The 20416-nt window shown below is 38.0% G+C and overlaps 1 protein-coding gene across 1 annotated transcript in view; it reads left to right on the top strand.

The window, feature by feature from the left end:
- Positions 1 to 20416, top strand: part of GRID2 (glutamate ionotropic receptor delta type subunit 2) — a 350310-nt gene that overhangs the window by 108059 nt on the left and 221835 nt on the right. Inside the window, exons 4-5 of the mRNA XM_087736257.1 lie at positions 8156 to 8209; positions 16277 to 16450. Of these exons, the coding sequence (XP_087592383.1) occupies positions 8156 to 8209; positions 16277 to 16450 (228 nt within the window). The remainder of the gene's footprint in view (positions 1 to 8155; positions 8210 to 16276; positions 16451 to 20416) is intronic.

The raw sequence follows: 20416 nt of genomic DNA on the forward strand, positions 1-20416 counted from the left end.
AGCTTTTCTCAATAATGAAATGAAAAATTTAAAATGGTCATTTCTACCAGACAGAATGTGTTTTTATTATGTGTTCTCAATACAAGCCTATGGTCATACTCACTGAAGTATTAATGCTGTGTTTATTTACTTCTATTGAACATTTAACTATTCACTTGTTTTCTTTAGCATGGGGCTGATTTCTCTACTTGAATTGCCTCCGTCTCTTAAAATCTTTGGGCAAAGGAGATGAGATCTTGCCTGGAGCTTGACTTGTTTCAAATATAATTAGGATGGCAAGTCAAGTCAATATAAAACTAATTATTTAGTGGAATAACCCAATTCTTTTAGTTTAAAAGTATCATCTTTTGAAATAAATCTGAAAAAAAGGAAAACTGATCAAGTAGTTCAACTACTTCTTTCTTTTTCAAAGAAATGTGCTCTTATGAGACACTCAAATGAAGCCATGTCAGCCATCTCACCTGTCCTTAGGAGGAGACTAGAAGATGTCATTCTGCCCTGCCAAGTGCTGTAGAAACTTGCTTTTTAATCCTTGGTAACTAGATGACTAGTGGCCTAGGGATTTCTCTATCAGGTTTCACCCAATATATTCTTTTTTTGCTTAGAAGGAACTTGAGGGAAAGGAATCCCAGAAAGGGATGATGGTCCATAAGAATAAAAATAAGTATTGTCATGTGCATTTTTTTTTCCTCTCAAGAGTAGAAATGGGTAGACATTAAAATTAGATTCCAAAAATATTGCCTTCAGTGAAGAGAGATTTTTATGAGCTTTAGTTTCTGGTGTGCAAGAATGAGCTTTATAAATCAGCAACTGATTTCCCTACTGAGAAGCTCAAAGGCTAGGAGTGGAGACACAGAAATGGTCTTGCTGTGGCACCAGCAGGAAGAAATGGTACAGATAGCTTGATAAAATGGTGGCGGTTTAATCAAGTAGCAGCTAGAAGGGGAAAAAAAAAAGGGGGGGGGGGGAGAACTTGGAGACAAGCTGAGGATTTTCATGCACAAGTCCTGCAGTGTTTAACTTAGTACAGCTCCATGCATTCAGCTTTCCAAACTTCAGATCAGTTAAGGCAGTCTTCAGTTTATAACCTAACTTTCTTAGTACTACCTGTATATTAGCTATTTAATAGTCTTTAACTTTCATATTTTGCTTTGCATGCCACTGCGTGAGGAGCCATCTATACTACAGGTGCCCAAACTAGTCAAATCACATCTCTTCAGTTAAAGGAAATGTTAAGAAATGACTTTTGACTTCTGTTTGTTTAGTGGTTGTTGTTTGAGTTGGGTCTTTTTTTTTGGGGGGGGGGGGGGGGGGGGGGAATGGTTTCCTGTCTCACATATGTGTGCAGGACGCCTGGTTTTTATCATATCTTAGTGATCACCAAATTGCTATGTCCCTGTGAGAGGAAATTAGGTCGAGGCATATATTCACCAATAAAACAACAGTGGTGACTCCAAGAGGTTGTTCTATGAAAAGACGCGGGCAACAACTCTGGTGGTACTGAACAAAAGCAATTTACCAGTCTTCCAGCTGGAATAGTGCAGTTCAGATTACAAGATGACATAAATGGGACATATTGTAGACATAGGAGGTTTGGAAGATGTTAGCAGAGAGTTTGTGTCCCAGCTCAACTCTTGGGGAAACTAACTTTCTAAATCACTTTCTAAATTATTTCAATACAAGCCAGTTCCAAAACAAGAGATTATGCCATGCCATGCCATCTGTTGGCTTTTGTGAAAAATCAAATGGAAAATGTGGTTTGTTCAGTGGTGGTCCAGCAGAAAGAGATTCACAGTCACTACCACAACTCCTGGTGGAGCAGAAAATTAACAGGAAGGCCAGCTCTAGTTGGAGACTCTTTTCTTCAACATTTTGAGAAATGAGTCATGGCATCTGGGTGGCTTGTTTTAGAGCAGTAGCAAAGGTAAAACTGTAGCCCAGGGCTCTCCTCTGTGTTTCAGAGAGGACACACTTGAGGTGGCCAGATTCTGTATGGATCTTTTCATACATGCAACATTACGGCTCATTAGATGTTTGCAAGACTTGTCTGACTCATTGCATATGTGTGGAGGTGAATTTTGAAGATCCAGAACAGTCTTCCTGGGTTTCCTTTATAAGGGTTCTGATCTGTATCTTGTAGTTTTGGCCACACCTGTGGGCCCATATCTATAAGGACGAAGAGATGTAGAGAACTTTTTAATGTCATTTTCCATCAAATTACATGCCCTTTTTGTTGGGAAGCTATTTCGCTTTCTTGTTTATTATTGCACATGCAAAAAACTTGCATGCTGGCATTACTACTGCTTTATTTGCTTTAGGTTGTCTTGCCTTTAGCCCATTTGAAGGTTTGAGCATGAACAATAGAAATAGTTGTGATAAATTGTCAAGCTCTTCCAAAGATTCAGAAGTTCTGGAGTTACTGCCAATGACAGATGGTTTGTCCTTGCTCACCACTTGTGTTCTTGACAGTATTTTTCTGCTCTCTGCAAAATTTCCCTTGGTGTATCATTGAATTATTTAGAAAAAGAAAATTATTTTCTGCTTCATCTGTGTTCTTGCTCATTGGTTCAAGAGCATCCGTGTTTGACTAAGTGGAACACCTTCCTCATGAAGCAGAAATTTGATTTATTTTAATAAGGGTGTTAGGAGAACTGCTGGAGTTTGACATGAACACATTTCTAAAGTTACAAAGATGTTAAGAATGATCTTTTATATCTATTGCTGTGGATTTCTATGACTGTATGAGTGGCACTGCGTACTCAATGGGTTGTATCCTTTGCTGCAGGATTTATGCAACTAACGACACAATGTTTTTAAATACTCTGGTGTGAACTCTCAGACTGAGCAGTGGTTGAGTGGGTAAAGAGTGAATTTCTTTTTCAGTTTTTCCACAATTTCATGAAGTCTATTTCAGAACTGGCCTGCTAACTTGCTGCTTTGATTCTTAGTAGTGGAGAATTATGTGATATGGCATTAAATACTAACACCCTACAGGTGAAAAAATGCTGAATTCAGAAAAATTGATCTTTGAAGTTGTTGGCTATATTGGCTGTCCTCTGCTTGTTCTCTGACACCAATTTAGTTGGGCAAGACAGGAATGTGTGAGTTGCTATGGGCATTAGATTGCAAGGACGCAACTCCCCTGTTCATACTGGAGTTCATCTGCTTATGTATGTTCCTGCACGGTGGAGGTACTCAATGGCACAGCAGAAATGCCATCTCAGCAGCACAAAATGCTGTTTTTATTATTGTTTCAAATATTTACCCTTTCAGTAAATAAAAACCATCTGAACTGCACAACGGTTGATACAGAATTAATGAGTTTCTGCTTCTTTTATCTACTGGTAATACAATTCATCACAGTTAAAGCAAAATATATTTGGAAGCACAAAAGCAGCCATCTTGGGTTAGACCAAAGACTCTTTCAGTGTCTTATCTCCAAAGCTGGCTGTAAGCGAATGCCTTAAGGGAGCAGTAAGAACAGGGTAGACATATAAGATACTGTCTCCTAATACTCTCCCAGCTCACAGCTATGTTTAGCCTTAGAGAGCTTTCTGCCTTGAATACAACTTTGTGTGTTTAGTAACCCACAGCTGAATTCTTGTATGATTTCCCCTAGAGGAAGTGAGAAAAGAGAATGTCAAACATGTGCATGGTTTTCTTTGTTTTGGAAAGGATCATCTCTCCTCCATCCAGATATTAATCTGTGTAGGATTTTGGTGTTCAGCCCTCATTATGAATGCACGCTAGTTTTTCTTAGTTTTAGCTTAAGAGGTGAGCTGCATAAGCAATATGTTCACCTGCGTTCTGTCTTGTTCGGAAATTTCTGTCCCTTGCCTTTCAGGAGTGCGCAGCACTGCTTCCTCTTACAGAGCCAGCAGAACCAGTGGATGAATATGAAACTTGCATTGTATTCAAATGCTTGGGGTCTTGAAGCCCCTACCTCCTACACGCCCCCATCAAATTGTTTTGTGGCTTCTCATATATGGGATATCAGATACCGTTTTCATTGCTGCCCTTATGCCTTTGCAAGCATTGTTTTGTACATTTGTTATTCCCTGGCTCAAAACACAAGTTCATGCCAGCTCCCTTGATATGCGTGCAGATGTGAATTTCAACCAGAAAAAGATAATCACTCAGATAACAAATACGTCTTTTAACTTTCTGAACATATTAGTCATAGAAACCTTCTGCATTATATAATTCTATTGAAGCTGTGTTATATGTGCTTTTAGGTTATGATCGGTTTTAAGCAGAACCAGCCATGCTCTTTTGTTTTTGGTTTTTTTTTTTTATTTTAATCTTGTTTGTTATCATCCCTTCCAAGTGACAATGTGGTGGCTTTTCTAAGTAAACAAAACAGCAAGCTCAGTAGATAGACAAGGGCATTGTGGAACATTGTGTCATGACTGTAAAGGCTTCCTGTGACCAAGTAATGACTGTTTTACTGACAGATAATTGGATCTAGGTTGTGTTGCTGCTGGCTTTAGATATTTTTTTTTGAGTGATTTAATATAATCTCAAACTTGTAAACTTGTGCTTAACAACTGCTGATAGAGAGAATCTTCTGACTGTCAGATTATGCATATGATTACTGTTAGGGTTTGAAGAAAACCTTAGGATTGAACGACCTTTTCCTTCAAGCATCAAAACTGAAGGTTTACATAGTATTGTACTTATTTTCTGTAAAACAGTGGCTGTGCCTGTGCATTCTTCTACTCTGAAAAACATAAGCAGCACAATAGTTGGAAAATATCGGAAAGCTATTAATGATGGTGACAAAAGCATAGTGACCTGCAATTCATACAGACATAGTCAGAATGTGCACTGCCCAACTTTAAAGTCAATTAAATGGGCAATATAGGCCATGCTGGCAGAAGAGATGTTCAGAGGTGAGGGACCGAGTTACAGCACCCTCATCTTGCTGAAACGGACAGCTCTTTTGTGAGTGGTATCAGTGGGACTAGGATTTCATTAGGTAAAACCAAATGGTCCAAGGTTGAAATAATGGCCTTGAAATCCCAGTCTAATGCTGAGGCCCAGTTTAGATGTAAATCTATATTTCATCAAACAAAATAAATGGTAAAAAAAAAAAAATCTAGCAACTTTCTCAGGGCATCATCAGGCATCTTTTTAAGTAACCACTCTCAATACTAGAACAAGCTTTGGGTGGATGGGCTAAGGAAAATGCCAAAAAGCAGCTTCTGGCAGACTGAAAGGGAAAGTGAATTCTTAAATTAGGGGCTATTCATAGCCCATCTAAACTTACAATATATTAATTTGAGTGTCTCTAAGTACATTACAAGTTTATCTCAATTTGACATAAGCTTTTTGAAAATGGCTTAAATATTAATTAGATTCATGAATGCATAAACATTAATAGACAAAACTTGATCTTTCTGCTGAGGAGTTTCAACTGTAACTAAAAAATGGATGCATTTTATCTTATTATTTGCAGGCTGTGAATAGATTTGTCACAGGTAGCCTGAGCTGTTTGAAATAATAAGAGTGACTTGTGAGACCAGTAGGCCTCTCTCAAAGTTTGGCTTAAGTGGTCTGTGAGCTGTACATAATAAAAACAGTGACACTTAGAACCATACACTATTGAAAAGGCCTTGTCTAATTGAAATTTGAGAGTTTGGGCAAAGCAGATACACAGAATCAAGTATTTATAAAGGAACTAAATGAACTGAAACCAAAGTTTTAATGGAAGATAAAGTGCATTAAAATCTGATCAGCCAAAGCTTCAGGCACAAAGTGATCAACCCCACTTTTACTGTGTTATTAAAAACTGAACAGAAAATGTGAATTTTCATTTTGTGGATTCCTTCATTCTGAAGTTTCAGTTGACTGCCATTTTGAAGCAGAGAAAGAGCTTAGGAGCCCTTTGTGGAACATAATTATCATTGTCCTTCCCCTAACACCACTGGGAGCCTTGACTCCGAGGGCGTAAGAGGCTGCATCGGAGCCACAGGAACCTCAGGAGACCTCATCTTGAGCAGAGTAGTTAAGGCAGAGCAGACATTCCCTGTGGGGCATCCTGCAGCCAGAAGTTAGGAGGGACAAGGTTGCCAGGAACCTGACAAGTAACCAGAAAATGCGTCAGATATGCTGCTTTTTTTTTTTTTTAAATATTCTACTTGCTTTCTGCAGAAATGTATGTAGATTGACTAGCAGAATTGTTTCTGCTTCAGTAAGGTGTTGATTTGCTTTGTCTTATGGCAAATTTAAATGTCATCACTTATGTTGTAAATGACATAAACTTTCTGTGCTTGGGAACTTTATAAGGAGCAAATGCTCCCTCGAGAACTTTGTTGCTATTCTGTCCATTTTTAACCTTTCTCTGTTCCTGGATGTGTTTGTCTTCCAACTGGTTTGATATGAGAGATCTAATTAGAACAGCCATGCACCAGTTCAAGCATCCTGGCTGGGCCTGTTGTGATGCCTCCCATCACTTAGTTATTCAGTTTTTATCCTGTTCCTTTATATGTGCCGTATCGACGCCTACTGTGGGGAATGCAAGAAAATGTCAATGCAACATGACAAAATATACTGTTGTCACCACAGAGAAAGAGTAGTGAGTCTAAATTCCATGTACAATGAGGACCCTGATTCCTGGTGCTAATAATATTGAAATTTTCCAGGAGCACATTAGGAGCTATGGCTCTCATTTCCCCTCATTTCTTATTGGTGCTGTGAGAGTTTCGAATAAGAAGTCAGTTCATATACTGCTGCTCTTGTTTGTTTTTGTTTTTTTCCCCAGTCTCTCCAGATCAGAATTTCCAATCTTGCCTATCATTCTAGTAAATAAGCAGTGACCCCAATTCTAATGGCCTTTGAATTAATAATGAAGGTTATCAGTATGGGGTTTTTTGCTCCTCTTAAGATTTGTGGCCAGTTAAATTATTCTCCTTTGAACGTGGCACAGTATAAATCGCACTCATCCTTGGCAACCACTAGTTGCGTTGTTCATCATTAAAAGCCAAACACGGCTGCTGTGCAATGGTCCAAGTAATAACAGCCCAGCACTAGTCATCTACTTGAACATTAAAACATTGTAAGTTCCAAGTCTTCTTTCAATTTTTGTCTTTGGTGTTTGTTTCTTTTTTTTTTTTTTTTTTTCTGGGATTCAACACAGTTTCAAGTATCCAGTAGTTTTGAATTCTGAATCAAGATGAGCATGGTGATTATACAAATAAAAAAGGGATTAATTAGGTTTTAAAACTATTTCGGTGTCAATGCTAATTCAAATGAATTTACAAAAAAATTTAAAGGTGTCCAGCCTTTTCTATAGTTTGTTTCTGGCCTCCCTCCTGTTCATGATTTCTTTCCTAGCTAATGAAAGCAGTATTGTTTTCCCTCTTCCACCGTGAAGGTGAATCAAACATGACTCGCCACAAAAGTGTAGTGGATTCAAGGAGGGAAAGAATAGGGCTGAGTGAAAGATGAGTTAGGAAGTACATTTTCAGTCCAGCACAGAGGCAGCTCCTGGAATAATTTTCAGCAAAGGAAAGGAGAGGATACGTAGGAGGGAGGATTAGAGGCCCTCTGTGCACGGAGCCTGGGACAGGCCAGCATTCATCATCCCTGTGACAGCCCTCTTTCTCAAGAGAGCCTTTTCGTCCCTGCTCTTTGCATTTCTATGAACCCTGCATTTGTGGCGTGGGGTTTTTTGGTTTGGGTTTGTTTTGTGTTTTGTTTTGGTTTTGTTTGTTTTGTTTTTTGTTTTGGTTTGTTTTTTTTTTTTAATTCACAGGCTTCCCGGGTAGGTGTACACTGGAAAGGCCTTAGAGGCAGGAGCTATAGAAATCTGACAAGAGTTACTTCATATTCATTTTCTACCTTCCTCTCTGTTGCTCCACCTCAACACACAATATTAAGGCAAAAACGATTTCATTTTCTCCTCAGTCAACTGAAACATATTCTCTTCTGTGATGCCAGTAATGAAATGTATTTTCCAAGTTTAATTAGCAAGTCAAATACTAACACAAAAGCTTCTGCAGAATTTTGCTAAAGGTTCTCTATCCTCAGTTGAATAACAAAAGTCTTCGAGAGCATGTGCTTTGGTTTTTATCATTTGCAGAAAGCATCCATTTCATTTTTTTCTGGCTTTCACAAGCAAACTGACTGATAGCTGGTTTGTTCTCTATTTCAGGTCGTGGAGACTAATTTGGTTGCTTTTGACTGTCACTGGATCATTATAAATGAGGTAACTGTCAAGCGAACTTTGTTGTGAACCATGAATCCCGTTTTCAGGCTTACTGACAATATTCATGCTGATCTTGACTTTGCCAACAGGAAGCAGTAGCTACGACAAAGTTCAGGCATGCTGGGGGAGTGGATGTTGCTTAATAAAAACAGAATGACAAATTCTTGGACTTCACTGTTTTGTCTTGCCTATTTTAAACAGAAGTCCTTCAAAGAATAAGTGGAAAATAAAACACCCTTTCCTTCTGAGTATCTTGAAATTTCATATTTGACTTGAGCTGACTGTTTTTAGAGGATCTTTTTAAGATCTTTTTTTTTTGTATGTAATCTTTTGTAATGGAGTGCTTGTGTTTCATTTCATAATAATAATGAAATTCCATCTTTCCCTTTCCTTTAAGAATTCCCCTAGAATTCAGTCATGGTTGATACCCAAACCTATTGATATTACTGGGAAGCTTTTTGGTGGACTTCTGTATCAGGTCATGTATGAATGTTCATGAAGGGAAAAAAGAAAGAAAGTTAAATTGAGATCCTGTTTTTAAACTGTGAAATAAGTTCTTCCATGAACGCTTGTCAGCTAGAATATGATAAGTTAATATATGAAGTAGCTTTGCTTATAAAACATTGAACAATGCAGTTGTTCTTAGATTTGATGGCATTCAGAATTTTCTTCTGTTTTATGAAGAGCAATTTAGGTCCAGAACAGCTGAATTCCCTGGGGAGATAACTCTCCCCTAACATGTAGATCATACGACTCCTGTATATTCTTAGGATAAAATATTGCTTGGAGATATTGCCTCTAAATTCCAGGGCTACTCTCTGGATTTACTGTGCACTTCTGTTGTCATGATTAATTACTAGAATTTCATTAGTACAGTGTGCTAATAGTGAGGCGATTTAATCCGAAGCATTTTTTTCAAGGTTATTGTAAGGTATAACATTGTTGCAGTGAGATTGTACTTTGGCCTGCTTGTTTAAACCAGTGTATTTTTAGCCAGTTTTCCCTGGAGAAAATTATGCTTCAGAAAGTGCTGTGAAGACAACCCAGGTTCAGCAGAAATTATTGGTTTGGGCCCTGCATTGCTCCTGACCAGTAATGTGTGTTTTCTCCAGCACTGAATGGGGTAGGCCTCGCTGGTTGAGAACCCAGCTTTAAGCTACATACGGTCATGAGAACAACAGAAGTGTTTTCTTCTTCCTGTCAGATTAAACTAGAATTCACTTGTTGTGAGTAGAATCTTGCTGTATAGTGTTCATCTCTACTCTTCAGAGTTAACACTTATTATTTTAAAAATATTATTAACAAAATCTAAAGCAGTCCACCATTAACCTCTATATCAATAGATTGCACAACAATTTCTTAGGCAGAGCGCACATATTGGCTTGCTGTTCAAGTTAAAGACAGTGTCACTGTTTTTTCATTTTAAATGTTATTTGAATTAGAAAGTTCAAAAGAAGGTGCTTGCTTTTAGCTGTGTCAGCTCCTCCACCCTCAAAAAGCAAAATAAACTGAGGGTCCATTCCTAATGTACACACTTTCTCTTTGCTTTTTATTCAGAAATTAGTGTCTCTGTGGAAAAAATTCTGCTTTCTGAGCATTGTTATTTGCACATGGCAGCAGATTAAATGGCAGAACGATCGAAGTGGTTACCACTCTAAACTGCCTTCTCCACTCCAAAACACTTTTTCTGGGCTGCAGTCCCAACAGCTAGGAGAGCTGAATGATGTACGCAGGGAAACATACATCGTCCCTTCTAGTTTTATAGTCTTGTATGTGAAATGGGTGAAAGCCGTGATTAAGTTCATTCTCACAAACTGTGCTGTAAACTATAGTCAATAAAATGTCTGTATTTCATTCAGTCATTCCTGCTGTTGGTTATAAAGAAGGTGAACATGTTTAATGCTGTCTCAGCTTAATCTGCTTCTGGACCTACATCCATATTCCTACTTAAGTAACTTACATGCAAGCTCTGTTTTTTTTCAAAATGCTAATAATATCAATATTTTGTGGACACAAAAATCAGATTAGCAAGAAATAAGATTTGTAGATAATGATATGGAAATAATCATGTTTTGCCCTATTTTTCCTTATCACTATGTTCAAATTACAACAGAAATGTAAATGCTTCCTGAATGATGAATGTTGCATAACATTACTTGCTTATTGCAACGTTTTACCAGTTCAGTAATAAGATCGCAATGCTTCCACTTTGGCACTGCGAGATTTGGAAATGCAGTGATTTAAGGGCCCCTTACTGTGTAGCATATAAAATACCTATCTTCACATCCAAGTCCATTTGATATGGTTGTCCATTAGCTGTTGATGACCACAGTACTTCCATATGACTGTGAAATGATCTCAGAGCTCTGCCCGGTTTGTTGCTTACATAAATCTTTTGTGACAACTTAGACATCTGTGTTCGTGTGGCTGTATTGGCTAAATCAGACTGTCAACTAAGAAACTGTAACACTGCTTCTCTGGTCTCCTAATTTGAAAATCTAAGATGATCTATTACAGTGAAAATGCGTTGTTTTGCAAAATCCACATATGATTCAAATAATTCCTTGCAATGAGACACCAAAGTAAGCTGTAATTGTCTTTACTTTTACATCACTGTGCCAAGGGGTTACAACACACTTACTGTGTATAGTAATACAAAAGGAAATACCACCTTCAGTTTTGTGATCAGGAATCTGCTTAGGCTTTGTGAGGTGACATCTGTTATTTTAATTGCTCGCTTTAAATGCTATAATGCCTGGAAAGAGTTCCTTAATTTTTATTGTCCCATTAGTTGCTATTTTACGTAATACAGCAAATTTGCTTGAAGACTGTGTATCCTAATGGAAATGCATGTGTGGGAGGAGGGGGGTTGTTCCCATAAAATGAAAGGATTCATAATGTGTTAAAGCATAATACATCATATTAGTCCTTTGCAAATAATACAAATCTCTTCTGATCAGTGCAATCAGCTGAGGAAACACTCTCCAAATGAATATTCCTATTTCTTCAGGGCCCTAAAACAGATGTTGCAATTCTTTATTTAAAATTTGCAGGAGTCATAGATTTGAATGTAGTCATGATAAAATATACCTTAACAAAATGTGAGAATGGATTTCTCACTCTCTCCCCGCCCCCGCCCCGGTCAGTCTGTCTCTGCTTACTTCTTTTCCTCTGCACAATAGTAAATATAACCTCAAAAAGCCCAGGATAGTAAAATTATATTTCTTTATGACTCTTAAATCATAAATGTACAGTTAGCTTAGATTTTATTTAGTGGAACTGAAGAAGGGGCATTTGTATGATTTTCATCGCTTTTCTTTCTTTTGCTCTTTTTAAATGAAAAAGTGTCCTTTTTTAAATTTTAAATCCATGTGTGTGTCAAGCATTTTCCTTTGTTAAGACATTCAGGGTCATCTTACTATGCCCAAGGCTGCCACCAGTTCTCTATTACTGTTGTTTACTCAAGGACAGCCCAAAACACTTTCTACTGCCTACAGTTACCACACAGGAGGTGAAAATATTAATGCTACTGTACAAAGGATTGGTTGGATTTCATGTGCAATAATATGCACAATTATGACCAGTTCTATTAAAATGGAACAGGTGCACAGAAAAGCTGATTTGTGTGAGAAGAGACTGAAAAAGTTGGCTTGATTGGCCGGCCTATGAAAACAAAGACTGAAAGAGGATATGCTCTCTCATATATATGTTTATATATATATGCTCTCTCATATATATGTTTATAAACACATATAGTGTGTGAATAAATGCATTGTTGTCAAGGGCTAGAGGACAAGGTTGACACAAGAACAAATTAGTTCAAATTGCCCATGAATAAATTGAGGGTGAAAGTTAGTAGAAGGTTTCTAATTACCAGAGGCATCAGAGTCTGGAAAAACTCCTTTGAGAAGAGGAGGAAAAAAAAACCAAACTCTCTTAAGAACAGGTTATGGGAAAAGATCCAACAGGTTTACCTGTCATAGCACAAGAAAGGACTGGAGGACCCACAAGGTTGTATTCAAAGCCTGCTTTCAGATGAACACATGTTTTTCCTAGGAGAGGGCTGGTCCTCGGCCAATGCATTCAAGCTTGTTCCATTGTATTTCAGCACAATGCACTCCACCATGAAGAAGATCATAGAACATGACTATGTTTTAAGCTCGAGCAGCTAGATCAGGTCCTAAAATCACAGCTCAGTTCCAGGAGCTCACATAATTTTACTTTTTTATATGGATAGTTGATTAATAGTAGCATTAGAGGTTCATTTGAACCCTTACCTTTTCCAATGGTGATGGCAGGTCAGGTGTGAAATGCCACCCTCTTTGGTACAGGTTGGTGACTAAGCTTCCAGCTCTTTTTTTCAGACAGGTGAGAGCCAATGGACAGACTGACTTAGCCCTGCTTTCTCCAAGCTCGTGGATTTTTTTCTCTGTGAAGGCTAAAATTTGATTTCTTCTTATCCTGTCAGTTTTCTCTTTTTCATCATCCTCCCAAGAACCTAAGAAACCTAAGGGAGATATAATGGAGCAAATGATTATGCAGTTCAAGATCCCCCTTTACTTGTCTTGGAGCTTCATCTAGTTATGCCTTCCACTCAACTGCTCCTCTTTGGAAAGTGCTGAGAAATTCAGGAAGGGCATAGCACAAGTATGCTATGGCATGGGCAGTGGCAGCCCGGAGGCCTCAAGGGGGTGTGCAGTGGCTTTCCCGCTCTGCACCCTGCTCAGTGCTGCTAGCTTTTGGAGGAGGAAGAAACGCTCTCCTCTCTGAGTGTCATAAAGGATGTGATGAAGACATGGCAAGCACTGGAAAATAGGGCATGTCCAGTATATGATAAATACTGGAATCGTCATCTTGGCCCAAAATTAAGGTGTTTCCATAAGAGAAGGTATTGTTGCCTTTGGTGCTTATTACAGGATCATGTGAATAAATTCTTTCCCTCCATGTCTCTCACTACTGATGCGGTCGCTCTGTGAAGAATAGTAAGTCTCTGCCTAGATTGCTTATCTTAAAATAATGAAATGAAGCTGAATGGCAATGTATATTAGATGTCTAGTATATAGTCTTGCTTCCCACTGGAGTCTCTGTCTGATATGTCAAGGTGATCCTCTTTGGTTCCCTTTTCCTAATTCATCCGTAAAGAGCTATTAATTTAAAATAGCATTTATTTCCATCTTTATTTGCCTCCTCAGATGAAATATACATCTAGTTTTATTCTTGTTCCATTTGAAATAGGACAGCCTCCCCTTTATTCCAAGTTCAGACCAACAAAAGAAAGGTTTGGAACTATATACTGAACTTCTGATTTTTCTAAAAAAATCCCCACATAATCTAGCTCAGATTTATACAGGTGCCAACTCAGTTCAACTTGGCCAACTTTGTAAATTTTTTTGACATTTGGTGCTTGTATAACAGATCATCTGCCATCCTTATATCATTATACTGTATCCTCCTTTGAAGCGCAAATGAAAATTGTTTCCTCTCATACAATAGTTGCTTTATATAGTTTTCTTAAGTCAGATCCAAAATTCAAGAATGAGAGATGATATTGGAGAGTCATTATATAAAAGGCTTGTCACTCAGTCAATGCCAAGTATTAAAAAAAATGACAAAGAAATATATAGCAAATAACTGAAGTTGAATTTGGGTTTGCATGGTATTGCTTTGTTGTTAACCTAAAATCCGAATTTATGATATAATTGGTGGAATTCACAGTATTTAAAATAACAGCTGTCATTAATCTATTGATGTATATACCTCCTGGGCAACAAGACAAAAATCTCTTTGGTGTTTGGATTCTGTTACTAGTTCCCAGGTGATGTATAACAATATGAGGTAATAACCTAAAGGTTAAAATGAAAACACTCTAATTAAAATGCACCAAAAAATGCTGAATACAGAAAAAATAAATACACTTTTGAGGCAGAAAAGATAAATATTTGAACAGCTGAAAGTCAAAATATCTTTTAAAGTATTATTTAGCAATATAACATGTCCATGCAGGTAGGTATCAGTTTTTACATTAGAATGAATCTAATAGTCTGGCTGTTATAGTTTGGGCATGGTGTATAATGAAAACCAGGCAAACTTTTTTAAAATCCTTTGAGAAAGGATATAGTTTAAAATCAAGATAGCAAGTTTCTTGAGTTCTCCTTTTCAATTATGTTGAAAGTAGTATAAAAAAAATTACATGCATTTTGCTAAAACAGCATTTTATTTTTTTTACCTTGCGGCTAGTGAAATGATACAGAGTAAATTAGAAGATGGCATCTTAAGCTGAGAGAAACCATTATCTATGGTACATTAAGGAGTAATCAACCAGAAATGCAAGATATTACACTGGACACAGCTGATGCCATGTGTTATTTTTGTTTGCAGAAAAATCTATATTTCATGAAGAACATTAATAACAGATGAATTCAAAAACTATGACAATCTGTGAAGAAGAATAAAATACTTTTACTGTAGTCAAGAGAGTAGAAGTTAAAATTTACATCTCATGTATTTTTCTTCCAAGCTTCAAAGGAAATAAACAAATGCTGGTATGTCCAAAGAAGTTGCTTCAAAATAATTAATTTAAAGAATATTAACTGAAGCTCCAAAAAAAAAGCCAAAATTACAGTGATCATTGTCGTAACACCTAAAGAGCTGATTTTTAAAAAGCTTGGCTTCCTTTTCACAAGAAAGATTTTGTAATTTGAGTTCAAATCTATCTCCTGGTGTCTCAAGTTCCTGATTATGGGTATAGATCAGGAAGCTAGAGGCAAAAAATGATTATGGCATTTAGTTACACTTACAAGAGTGCAGATGTACTGTATACTTAAAAAAATGAAAAGCTATAAATATACAAATGAGAATCAGAAATATTCAATGGACTGTGGCTGTATGGAAGGGTATGTTAAATATAGGCTGCTAATAGGAGCTCCTCAAGCACCTCCCTTACTGGGGGGGTATCCACAAATTTAAACGTCTAGAAAGTTTGGGGCATCAGCCTCTGTAATTAAGACAGATTATGGACAAACAGTTCAGTATGATGAAAAATAGATTTCAGTTAAAAACATTGAGCCATTTTGTAGATTATTTCTTCTGCTTTGAGGAATAAAGACACAGAATTGCCTTGAAAGATACCAGCTGACCCTATTTGAGTCATCAGGAAAAGCCTGTGTTTAACTAAAGTTCAAGTTGTTATATGAAGGTTGGAGTCAGTTGCTCTTGCTTGTGAGCCCACGTTCCTCTTGCTCTATGTTCCCTGGGGGCCTCCTTGTTCAATGCTGTAAAACACCATGTTGCCAAACTGCAGGAATTTATACTATGTAAAGAACTGTTTTTCTGGTTTCCCTAACCTGCCTTAAGGTTAAAATATTAAGGTTAATATTTCACGCATTGATGTGTTTACTTAGTTATTTTTTTTTCTTTAAAGTGTGTGTCCACAGAGCTGAGTGTTCAGCTGTAAGCCTTAATAGGTACCCTATGGAGTAAAAAGTTGGTTTTAAATTAGGTCTTGCTATAAACAAGCGCATACACACCTAGAATGCTCTAATGCATTTTCTTTGCCCTTTTGGTAAATGATGTTTGCTAACTTGCACATTGTTTATAGGTTCTTGATATTCTCTTTCCAGGAAATGAACACTTAAGGCCTGAATAATTGCCTGTACCTGCACAGCTCCTAAGTAAAGCTACACTTAGAAATACATCATGCTATGACTTCCTACTGATTTACACATTATCTGCCAAAGATGCTGTGAAACACTTTTAAGTAAAAGATCAAAGGTAAAAGGAGAGGGAGACAAAACCTAAAATGAAACAACTAATCCCAGTTACATCTACAAAGTTTCAGTGAGGTTTGGGTACCACACATTTTAAACTTTTGCAATTATTGTAAGAGTGGTGTGTCAGTTGTTTTAATGAGCATGCATACATTCTTTTTGAGGCTATGGCAGAGCTCGACAATAGCTGTGTAGCAATCCCACGCCTCTTGGTCCTCTCAGTTTATTTTTGTTTATAATCTGGTGGTAACACTTCTGTATTTTAACTCATGCATATTCTCTCCCTTGCCTTATCTTCCAGGAAATAAACGATGTGGATGTGCAGGAGCTGGTGAGAAGGTCAATTGGAAGGTTAACAATTATTCGACAGACGTTTCCTGTCCCCCAAAACATAAGTCAGCGCTGCTTCCGTGGCAACCACAGAATATCTTCATCACTGTGTGATCCGAAGGACCCTTTCTCCCAAAGCATGGAGGTAGTTCATATACCAGTCTATTCCCACCTAGATAAGTTCAAGGTTTTTCCCCAGGGGCTTAGTGTAATTTAATGTTTATTTTTCATGTCCTCTCTGGCATGTAGTTTAACAGCTTGTGGCATGACAAGAAAACACTTGGGTGGGGGGTGAGTGTGACTGATGGACAAGAAGAACTTGCCTGATCCACAGCAATTGAGAAAAAAGTCCAAAAAAGCCACCTGATCTCCAGCCAGTGGGGTAGTTGGTTTGTTGCGCTGCTAAATTTTATTTTTTGTCATCTCGCCAAGAAGAATTTCCTCCCCATATCCAATGTCTCCTGAGTTGCCATCTTCTCTAAGCCTCAAATATGTTGTCAATAGGAAAGCCTTCCTGGGAAGCACCTGCCTCATCTGTTTCAAGCGTCTTGGTGTACACACCTAAATCTATGCCTGTGTTCCAAAGAGACCTTATTTTCAGGGTTGTTAATTACAAATCACAGTCAAACTATAAAAGCCTTCATACCACATGAAATCAGCAACCGGATCATGGTGACTGTCCTCCTGATTTCACATGGTTTTTCCAAGAGCAAGTCCTCTCTCTTGTAGATCTGGTTAGGCTTCGTCATGAGAAAGCTATGGCAAATCAGGAGTGTGAAATTGGCTTAAGATGTAAATTTTACTTTGTTTTTTTTGTGTGGTCATTTATGAAGTTGTGGAAAGATGACTGCCTTGGCAGCAGTGCAGGAGGAGCATATCTGACTTAGCAGCAAAGAGAGCAGTTGTCTTGTGATGCTGAAAGAAAGGAGTGAGAGAAAACAATGGGAGAGAAACAGGGAGGTGTTGAAGAGTGTCCTTGCTTAAAATGAAAATATGTAAGGGAAAAAGGAGAAGTGTGGTTGGCCTTGCCCTGTTTCAAGTTAGCTGTCAGAGCCTTTGCCTCACTAATTGTTCACAAAGCAGCCAGTAAGCAGCTATTGATGACATGAAAAACTTTGGCTATAGCACACTGCACAGTGATCCTATCAGAGTTCTTAAAATAAACAAGGCTGTGTAAGGTCAATAGATACATAGGATATCTCTAGAGGCTATTTAGCAACTGTGAAAAATCTTTCGGTTGTGCCGTTCTGTTATGGCAGCATGGTCCTAGTGGGAACTTTGGAACTCTATGGATAATGCGTAAAAACTGAGGGTGTGATTACGTGCAGCTGCTAGAGATTGCAAAGAGCAGTTTTAAGGAACAAAGTTACTAACTAGAGCAAGGCGGAAAACAAGAATCGTGCATCGATGGGAGGCTTCATGTTTTGATTTGTTTTCACTTCAACTTCACTTTCATTTCATTTTCACTTCAACAGTGAACTGACTCCAGGAGAAAAAAGTTCTAGAAATCAAAGTTTATTCTCTACAAATTGACAAATTCCATTTAATGTGTAACATTGGACCTTATACCTTAACCTGTCCTTCTTGATCAACCCGTAGCTTGGAGAGCTGTGATATTCTTATTGAAAGCTTTCATGACATTTAAGTTCAAAGGAATGATGGAAGCTTGACTGGTTTAGCTGCTCGGCACAGTTGAGTTGATTTTTTTCATGCTTTCCCTGAGATGGCTGCACTTCATTGGTAACTGAGTGAGACAATACTAAAAAATGAAAAGAAGAAAAACTCTGACACGGTTTCCCCTATGTCTTCGTACGATGCACAGACCTTCAAGTAGCTGTGGGGTTTGTTCATTGTTTCTTTGTTCCCCCCAACAATATTATAAATTAACTTCTATTCCAGTGGGGAGTTGGAACAATTTATAAATTGAAATTTCTAATGCTTTTTTTTTATGCCATCAAAGTGTGACTAATCAGAAATATTCTCTGGAAATTATAAGGGTGGATTTCTTGATTTATTTTTTCTGAATAACTCCCCCTAAAGTCTGTGTGAATAATGAATATTTTCAGCATCTTAATTAAAACAGTGAAAAATATTTTAGTAAAGATCTCTCATTGTGTCTCTGGGATTGTCCTAGTTGAAACAACAACTTCTATAAATTTGTATCATTTTGGAGGAAGGAAGTTAAAAACTGGATTCACAGAGGTATTTAATACCGTAACCCTTTTGTGTAAAAACTATGTACAATAGTCTAGCTATGCATAAAATAAACACCGTTAATCCAGATTAATTGTTCCTACTTCATCTGATTGCTAAATACCTTTCTTCTACACTCTGGAACAAAAAAATCACATCTGAATTTTGAATTACATCAACAGGAGGTTGTGCAGTTAGATACTGCTTGGTAATGCAAGTGTCCAGCCATTAGTCTAAGAGACTTGGAATAAATAAAGGATCAGTAAATGGATACCAGGCAATGTGTTAAGTGTCCCAGTAAATTTATGTGGGAAATCATAGAATAGAATCATAGAATCGTTTAAGTTGGAAAAGACCCTTAGATCATCAAGTCCAATGGTTAACCTAGCACTGCCAAGTCAACCATTAAACCATGTCCTCAAGCACCACGTCTACCCATCTTTTAAATACCTTCAGGGATAGGGACTCTACCACTTCCCTGGGCAGCCTGTTCCAATGCTTGACAACCCTTTCGGTGAAGAAATTTTTCCTCGTATCCAATCTAAGCCTTCCCTGGGACAACTTGAGGCCACTTCCTCGCATCCTATCACTTGTTATTTGGGAGAAGAGACCAACCCCCACCTCGCTACAACCTCCTTTCAGGTAGTTCTAGAGAGCGATAAGGTCTCCCCTCAGCCTCCTCTTCTCCAGACTAAACAACCCCAGTTCCCTCAGCTGCTCCTCATGAGACTTGTGCTCTAGACCCTTCATCTGCTTCCTTGCCCTTCTTTGGACACACTCCAGCACCTCAATGTCCTTCTTGTAGTGAGGAGCCCCAAACTGAACACCATATTCAAGGTATGGCCTCACCAGTGCTGAGTATGGGGGGACAATCACTTCCCTAGTCCTGCTGGCCACAATGAATAGAAGTATAAATTACAGCCCCACTCTGTGCATCAGGACAGTTACTAATGAAGCATACTTCTGGTAGTGACAGGGAAGGGTGATTTTGAGAAGCAGAAATTAATCGTAGTGTTTTTATCATTGCGTTATCAGTGATTGATTGCTGTAAATGTTAAGCTGAACTATTAGCGAAGGAATCACAATGCTTAATAATTGCTGAACTCTGTGCTCCTGAGCCCTTTTAGTACTTGATGAAGGCCCAGCTATATTACTCTTAGATTAGTGAGTGCATCCTTCCTCATGAACTGTGACAACACTCTTCTATTCCCATGATATTGGGTATGGAAGCTACGTTGAAAGCAGTGTCATTTTGTTGGGAAATGATGACTTGGCATCTGTAGCCCTTCATGTACCAAGTTAATCTCATTAGTGACCTTATTGCCTCTGCTCTCTAGAGGTTTGGGTTTTTTTTCCTTTGGTGAAGGCTTATGTAAAATAAACTTGCCTCACAGCATAGAAATAATTCCTTCTCTCCCCCTGAAACAAATGTCCCTGTGGTGGTGACTTCTTTGAGGAAATACGGTTTTAGCCAAAATGCTTTGAATTCTTTGTAGGTTTGCAATACACAGACAAATCATCCAAGTTATTTTAAAAATGCTTGATTAATCTGAACCCAGATCCTCAATCCATGCTTTTCATCCTGTTATGCACAGTGATGCCTGGCCTGTGCATCTGCGGAAAGTAAATTAGTTCCTGGGTCAATACTGAAATGGAAATATTCACAGCCACTAGAGTCTCCAGAGAAGCTCAAGTAAGAATAAAGAAGCATCTTCCAGAAAGACGGAGTGAAGGATCATTGTTGTTTAAAGAAAAAGGGAAATAGGGGTCAGAAGTACTGCATATTTGTGGTACTAACAATGTAGAGTTGTAAAGGTAATAGAGGATCTCGGGAGTTTATCAGGAGGAAAAGCAGCAGACCATTAGATCTCCTTCAATAAAATATGGAAGGCAAAATGCCCCAGGAAATTCTGGCAAG

This window comes from Nipponia nippon, unplaced genomic scaffold, assembly GCF_047370975.1.
Source record: "Nipponia nippon isolate SJK-2023a ecotype South Korea unplaced genomic scaffold, ASM4737097v1 scaffold_6, whole genome shotgun sequence".
Taxonomy (NCBI): Eukaryota; Metazoa; Chordata; class Aves; order Pelecaniformes; family Threskiornithidae; genus Nipponia; species Nipponia nippon.